Source organism: Tympanuchus pallidicinctus, unplaced genomic scaffold, assembly GCF_026119805.1.
Source record: "Tympanuchus pallidicinctus isolate F22 unplaced genomic scaffold, pur_lepc_1.0 scaffold3, whole genome shotgun sequence".
Taxonomy (NCBI): Eukaryota; Metazoa; Chordata; class Aves; order Galliformes; family Phasianidae; genus Tympanuchus; species Tympanuchus pallidicinctus.
Genome location: NW_026294747.1, coordinates 78,801,299 through 78,808,901, shown reverse-complemented (window position 1 = coordinate 78,808,901; position 7,603 = coordinate 78,801,299). Strand labels below are relative to the sequence as shown.

At 53.2% G+C, this 7,603-nt stretch overlaps 1 protein-coding gene across 1 annotated transcript; it reads right to left on the bottom strand.

Moving 5' to 3' along the window:
* Positions 1-317: 317 nt before the first annotated feature.
* Positions 318-5,646, bottom strand: C1QL3 (complement C1q like 3). Its single transcript, XM_052694825.1, has 2 exons — positions 4,428-5,646; positions 318-986 (listed from the first exon to the last, which is right to left on the bottom strand). Exons 1-2 carry the CDS (start codon positions 5,013-5,015, stop codon positions 807-809), a joined length of 768 nt encoding a protein of 255 aa, XP_052550785.1. The 5' UTR covers positions 5,016-5,646; the 3' UTR covers positions 318-806.
* Positions 5,647-7,603: the final 1,957 nt, after the last annotated feature.

Genomic DNA, 7,603 nt, shown 5'->3' with positions numbered 1-7,603 from the left:
ATCCTCTTTCCACTAAAATCAATGGGAGTTTTGCCATTGGCTTCAGTGTAATCAGGGATTTGGTCCAATATAATAGTTCGACAGCTGTTCAATTTTTCAGGAAAAAAAAGTGTTTTTTCTATCCCTCTTTTTCTTTTAGAATACAGCCAAGGGGAAGACAAAATTGAACAACTTGAGTGGTTGGATATTATGTTAAAAGTCTAATGTAAACCTACGAAGCAGGAACATCGAGTTAAGGCTTGAAGCTGGTTAGTTTCTAGTTTTAAGTGGAAGGAGAAGAAAAGTACAAGGCAAACAATTCCTTTGGAGAGAGAAAGTGTATTTTGATTACCTCTTCCTTTTATTGTAAAATCATTCCTCACCACACTATGAGTGGACTCCAAGCATCATTGTTAGCAGGTAAGTCACAAGAACCAAAGCTGAAGTATGGATAAAGCAGCAAGATCATAGCACATCAAAGTATCATATACACTGAAGAAATAACTCAGCGTCTTTTTGTGTTTGTTTCCTATAAAAATCTGATCTATGTAAGACTTCATTCACATGGACACTAACAATGAGGAAGTATTTGCTTTGGCGGTAGTGGATCGCACATCTGTCTAGCTTGTTTTGTATTTTTGTTAACGCAAAGTTTCTCTGTGTCATACAGATGTGAACCAGGTAGCATTCGACATTCCCCCACTGGTGAGGTGTAGCGGTCAATCTCTGCTGGGGTGCTTGTTTCACTGACTTTTGCCACGCAAATCCATTGCTTAGAAGGGCGAGCTTCATTGTCAGAGTGCTTGGGTGGGTCTTTTGACTCATTATCAGTCGGCGTAAATAATAAATCCAGAAAATGTGCTGTATTTGTTGTTGTTCCCTCCATGTGCTTTTCCTCCATCTAATTTAATGTAAACTTCATCTCCCGGCTCCAGGTGAAGAACCACGCTGTTACTGGCATAGTCGTAATTCTGGTCAGCATCCTGAGCAATGGCGCTAGCTCGAACCTACACGAAACACATAATCAGTGGTTAAGAAAACCCAGAGAACCTCTCCTGCGTGCTGAGATTTAAAGCGTAGCCTCAACATTTTATTCAGCTTCTGTACGTTGCCACTTCACGTGTGTAAGAAGATACATTGCTTATTTTTCTTATGGGTACTGCTGATCTTCTCACACAAAACTCACACAAAATATCTGAAACTAAAGCAGTGACCTGCTCATTCCTCAGCCACCCGGTGAGCACAGCACCACTTGCATTCCTGTAAACGTGTTGTGCCTTTGAAACCACATATGTAGTAACAGCTGGAGTTGGGACAGTTGGCTCTGGTCATGTGCCAGCTTTACATTGGTGCAACTTTCATCTCAGTGGAACAAGTGATTGACATTGGCGAAGGTCTGCAGCGAGGCCCTGTGGATACCGAGCTGGAGTTGTTCCAGGGCCGATTTATTGCTGTACAGCTAATAGGATCACGCTGCAGAAAGAAGCGAGAAAGGCACACCCACACACTCACAGCACGCCCCAGCGCACACAGGCAGGTAAGGAACCAGGCAGGATTTGGAAGAGCTGTTAGTGCCACATTTCATTGAGCAAGCAGTTACTTTCTGTGCAGTGTAAAAGAGGCACACTGAAAAATGATGGGTACGTCACTGTTTACTTTGAGAGGTTCAGGAATTTACAGGCAGTGGAGGACTTCTAATTCCATTTACAACTTCCACTCGAACATGCATCTCTGTCCCATTTCCCCCTGGCTATGCCACTACTGATTAGATGTGACATTCCAGCAAACTGGACGTAATCTGTAATTTCAGGATGGACGTTGGTTTCCAGCAACATCTGTGGCACTGTAAGTCTCCAAATCATTTATATATAGTTTGACCCTGTTTGTTAAAATATTTAAACTTGGCTGTGTGTGATTTATTGCAGTGCAACACATCATTGCTTGTCTTTGTTCTGGTGTTGTTATGGAGCAGAAGTGATTTAGAGGCGCTGCAAACCTGTGCTAAGTAATAATGCATGACTTGGTGTTCTACGTGTGGGATTCTGTCTGTTCTGAACCGAAGGAATAGGCTGTCAGTCACAAATGGCCACGGATCCCTTTCAAGTTTAAATGACAAATTTCCAAATTACACTTTCACGGGAAATGATCTCCCATAAATGCTGAGATGTTAAAAAAGGAGGAGGGATCTTTACCGTGGAGGACAGCGTAGTACTAAAAAGCCACAGCAGGTGGGAATTCTTTGTTCATCCTGTATGGGTGAGAAGGGCTGAGAAGTCTTCCAGTGCTTTGGCAGCCTGCAAATTTACTATTGCATGTTAACAATCCCCAGCTATGTCAGAACTTCTTCATCCCGAACCGCCTGGAATTGTTTACTGAGCGCATCTCTTCGGCTGGTGTCTCAGCAAGCCTTATTCTAAGCACAGGGTGTTTCCTCTGGGTTAATGACCAGCGGGTGGAGCTGAAGGCTCTGGGCATTAACCCTAGAAACACCCCTCAAAAAAATAGCACGGACTGGGTGTGCTGGTAGTGTAAATGGAAAGGGCAAAATGGAAAGGGGTGAAATGGCTGCAGACGAGGTGGAGAAACTTTCACAGAAAACAACTACCTTGCCTGCTGGCAAACAAAATGGCTTATATTGCTTCCCAAATTTCCATTTAGCTCACAATTAAATGCTATGTACTGTATTTCTCTAAATTTTGTATTGACTGTGGATAGTAGGAGCAAACTCAAACTGTATTCCTGACTGTCCTATGGTCAGCATATGCACACTGGATACAGCAACAGACATTTCATGTTCAGATTTGAGTCAGTACCTTGTGCCCGAAGGCAAAAAAGAAAAAAGACCCAAAGTGCAGATGTTGCTCCCTGTGCCTGGTGGTAAACATCCTGTACATCCAGCGTGCCGTAGGCTTACACCTGCTCGTTTGGTCAGCCAGCATCATCTCCTGGTAAAGCCTGTGAGAAGAGCCTCAAGGAATGCTCAGAGCACTGCTGTGAGAGTGAGCGTATCTCAGAGCAAAGCCGCTCAGCCCCAAACGGCGCTGGAGCCGCACGGTGCTCACCTCATCCTGCAGCCACACGGGGACACAGCGCTGAGCTCCGCACTCAGCACCTCCCTGTGATGGATTAACTCTGCACACTTCGGTGCTCCTTGGAGGCTTCGCGTGGGAATGAAAGGCTTTCCTGCGAGCCGCGCATCTTCCACCCAGCATTTCCATTGTTAGAAACACTGCGTTTACCGTGACATCTTTGTCAGAATCCCCAACGCCTCACTTGCAGAATTTCTGCACTTTGTCACCACCAACACACACCGTCAGCCACCGGCGCTCCAAGGATAAAGCAGAGCCAAAAGAGGGACTGCTGTGCTGGAACCGCATCTGTGATACATAAGTTGCGTGCGGGTATTTGCCTGAATATCTGCACACACATCTGCAGCTCCACACACAGACACCTCCCTCCTTTTTTTCTTTGAGACGCCGAGAGTTCAGTGCGCCTCGTGCCTGACGCTGGAAGTTGTCGTGTTTGGAAACAGACTTCGGGCTCCATTTAATATTTATAGCCCGTTACTTTTTTAAACAGCGCCGGGGCCTGGGAAAATAAACACTTTAAAACGCGTTATAATAGGGGCCTTGAATGGCCGTGCGTTCTAATTGCCGGCATAATTGTATTCCCACGGCGGGCAGCGCTGCCTTTAAGTGGAGAAATCAAAGCGAATGCATTACAGCGCGCTCTCCTTTACCGGTCCCGGTTTATCTGCCGCGATGATATTTACGGCAGACATTTTTTAATTTAATTAATTGCCGCCGATGTCCTCATTATCCCGTTTTCACAGCGTTTCTGAGGAGCCATAAACAAAAGGTTAAGCGCCGTGTCGGACCCAGCTGCCGCCGCGGGCAGAGGTGAGCGAGCGAACGGCCCCTCCCGGCCCCGCGCTGCCCGGGACGCGGCCGCTGCCCGACGGCACTTCGAGGCGCGGCGCCGACAGCGGCGCTGCCCGGGCCCACGAGTGCGCGCCGAGGGAGCGCGGAGCGGCCCCGGGGACGGCGGTACCGCCACAGCCCCGCCGAGAGCGGCGGCAGCGCCTCTCCTAATTAAAACGGATTGTTCCGCCGTCTTTCGCGCGGCGGCATCGCAAGATCTTTAATTATTTGTGAACGTCGCCATCCCCCCGCGGGGAACGGCGGCGAGCCGGGGCCGCGACGGTGTTTCTAGGGGTGTTCGGCACAAAGCCGCCGTCCGCCGGCGCTGACCCGCTCCGAGGCGGGACTCGTGGCCGCCGAGACCGCGGGGCTGCCTGCTCCCTGCAGGGCGCCCGGACCCGGGCTCTCCCCGCCCTTCGAGGCTCCCCGTCCCCTCCCGGCTCCCGCTCCTCTCGGGGCTCCCAGATCGCGGCTCCCCGTCCCGTCGCGGCTCCGTTCCCGCAGGTTTGCCCCCCCGCCCCGGCCCACCTGGTTGTTCTTGCAGAGGTCGGCCCACATGCTGGTGCCGTCGCCGCCCCGCATGAGCACATGGTAGGTGAAGAAGTAGATGCCGGGGATGGAGCAGGTGAACTTGCCGGTGGTGGGGTCGTAGTGATTGCCCAGGTTGGTGACCACGTCGTCGAACTTGAGCACCTCGTAGCCCTCGTGCTGCCGCTTCAGGCCGGCGTAGAAGGCGATCTTGGGCACGGTGCTGTAGGTGGCGGCGCTGATGGCCCCCGCCGCGTTTAGCCCCGGCGCCCCGGGCGGCCCCGGCAGCCCCTGCCGTCCCGGCTCGCCTTTCTCGCCCGGCGGCCCCACCGGCCCGGGCGGTCCCGGCTCCCCCGGCGGCCCGCGGGGCCCCGCTTTGCCCGGCCGGCCGGCATCCCCCTTGGGCCCCTGGATGAAGGTGGGCAGGGACTGCATGAGGCCGCGGTCGGGCGTGGCCGCCGTGCTGGGCGCCTTGGTGCCGCCGTAGGGGTCGCAGACCATGCGGCAGGTGCCCAGCATCTCGTAGTGCGCCGAGGTGCCGGCCGAGCTCACCAGCACCGGGATGAGGACGACGAGCAGCAGCACCATCACCACTCCCAGCGCTCCGGCCGCGATCAGCCGCCGCCTGCTGCCCACCAGCCGGCTCAGCGCAGGGCGATCCTCCTGCCTGCTTTTGGACAGAATCTTGATGGCTGTGCGGGGACCTCCTCAGAGCCGAAAAAACGCCGAGCCCGAGCGAGCCCGGCTCCCGGGGCTTTGGCCCTCCCGCTGCCGGCGGGTCCGGGCGCTGCTCTGCGGCCGCCGCGGGCGGGTGTGGAGGGAGCGGCGCCGCCGCCCCGACCGCCGCACTTTTATGCTCCCGCCGGCGATCGACTTTTTTTTTTTGCACACCGTGCCAGTCCGAGTCAACTTTCCCTGCAACTTGCCTTTCCTCTCGCGATCGCCCCGCTCTCTCTCTCTCTCTCTCTCTCGCTCGCTGTTGTTTTTTTTTTTTTTTCCCCGCAGAGGTGACGGCGCTCAGCGGGGACGCGCTGCCCGCTGCCCGACGCCGCTCAGAGCCCGCGGTGCCGCCGGAGCCGGAGGGAGAGCGGGATCCCGCCCGGTGCCACCTGCCAGCAGAGGAGGAGGCTGCCGAGCGCGCTGGAGCAATTTATAGGCACCCAAAAGCGCAGGGGAAAGGGGAGCTGCTTTGGCATCTCATTCCAGCATCTGCTCCGCTCTTCCCACTCACAGGGAGTTTGGCATTACTCTGGCAGTGTGGGAAATATATATTTTTTTCCTGTCTCCCCCCCGTAGCCCTCCCCACGTCTCCCCCCCCCCCCTCTCCTCCACCCCCCCGCAGGCGGATGAACAGCAAAATCGTGCGCCTCGCTCAGTGCTGCGCCGCGCGGTGACGGCTCCTCCGGAGCACAGCGAGAGGCAGAGTTGTGCCCGGCCTTTGGGCACCCCCGGGGTCACCGGCGGCGAACTGGAAGGTCACCCCACCTCCCGCCCGGTGCTGCCCCGGGGCCGCCCCGCCGCGCCTCTGTTTGCTGCGAAATAGCGCTTTAATTGTAGGGGTGCCGTGCCGTTCCCGATTGCTCAGGTGGAAGTTCTCTGGCCGCTCAGCACCGGCACGGAGATCGGCACCTCTCACAGCTCCGGAGCTCCCTCTTTACCTCTCCCCAGTTACGGCCATAAGTGCAGAGAGGGAAACATTCCTTTCCCTGAATTAAAACCGATGTTCTCATCGCCGGTGCTAAAAGCAGCCACCCCTCTGCTGTCGGTGACACAGAGGAACACGGTTCCCTAGTGCTCAAAAACCCAAGTAAAGTGCGGGGCATACACGGACCAGCAGATGCCCTGAGCTGTGACGAAGCTCTCTGCCTTACCTCCAGGGTAGCAAAGCGTTTTGTTCAGAATTTTTGTTTTGTTTTTGCTAAAGGTTTCTCCTCCCTCAAGGGTTGGTGTGCACCTCTGTGCCACGGTAAAAAGGTGAACGTGCAATCTTGGTGGCATTTCTCCCAAGGAAATATTAAGCAACTCGTCTTGCTCACAGATACACAAAGTACACAAAGAGCTGCTTAAATAAACAAACAGAATTGATTCCTAAATCATACTTCTGTATTCAGGAGCAATGGACGTCAATCAAACGTGGGTGACATTTGCCTGTCAATACAGGGATGATGGCTGGAAAGAGTGTGACTTATTAAGGCAAGGCAAGAATCTGAAATGAGCGGCGGCAGCAAGTAGGACAACAACCAAATAACAGCATCTCCAGCGATGATCAGAGGGCTGTGATCTTGTCTCGGGTTTTATTAGCACGAATCCCCTCTCCCTTTTCCCCCCGCACTCTTTTCTTTCTTTTCTGTTTCACAACACAATAAGGTCAAACAAGCAGGCAGTGGGAAACAAAGATTCATTGATTCTTCCTTTTAAGCAGAAATGTCAGCGGCTCCTTTTGCTCTTTCCTGGGAGACTCAAAGGCAGTGAGTGTGTCCATGCCACGCAGAGACGGGCCCTCCCAGCTCCTTATCTCCCCAGAAAACTCCCGATAAAGCCTCCATTTCACACACTTTTAAATACTCCACTCCCCCTTTCTTTTTCTCTATTTTTTTCTTTAACACTTCATCTTTCAGTGATTCTTTATCTGGCTCTGGCACAAGCGAGCCATTTCCCTCAGCAAAGGGCTCCCTCTCAGGGCCCGGGAAGGCAGCGGAACACATCAGGAGGATTACTGTTCTATCTCATCGCTCCCCCTGCCCCAAGGAAAAGGCTTTCAACACCGCTCTTTAGTCTGTGCAAGAAGAAAAGTTGTGTAGAGTGACAGCTCTGCCTCAGACTGCAGATGGCCTTCAGGGTGTTGCGTTCTGTCATCTGTGGCCCAGCAGGATTTCGTGGCACCAGGATGTATCCATGCTTCCATTGCACCTTACACTCAAGGAGCACTCTTGAGCCTTCAGATGGACACCAACCCATCGTGCTCTGCCAAGCCACAGTGACCTGGAGACAGGTCAGCAGCAGTGTGCCACATGTGCTCAGTTCCACGCTCTAACTCTGGAATGCTGGATCTTAAAGCAAGCTCCTACCAATGTACCGTGTTTATCTCCTTAATACTCAGATTTATCTTCATGTGTATTGTCAGCCACCTCTGAAGCTCATTTACTCCTGCAGACTCTCTCTCCAAGAAGGTCTGA

Coding starts and splice junctions, on each gene's coding strand:
- C1QL3 (XM_052694825.1), bottom strand. CDS start 5,015: ATGGTGCTGCTGCTCGTCGTCCTCATCCCGGTGCTGGTGAGCTCGGCC. Junction 987..4,427: donor ACCTCTGCAAGAACAACCAG/GTGGGCCGGGGC, acceptor TGTTTCGTGTAG/GTTCGAGCTAGCGCCATTGC.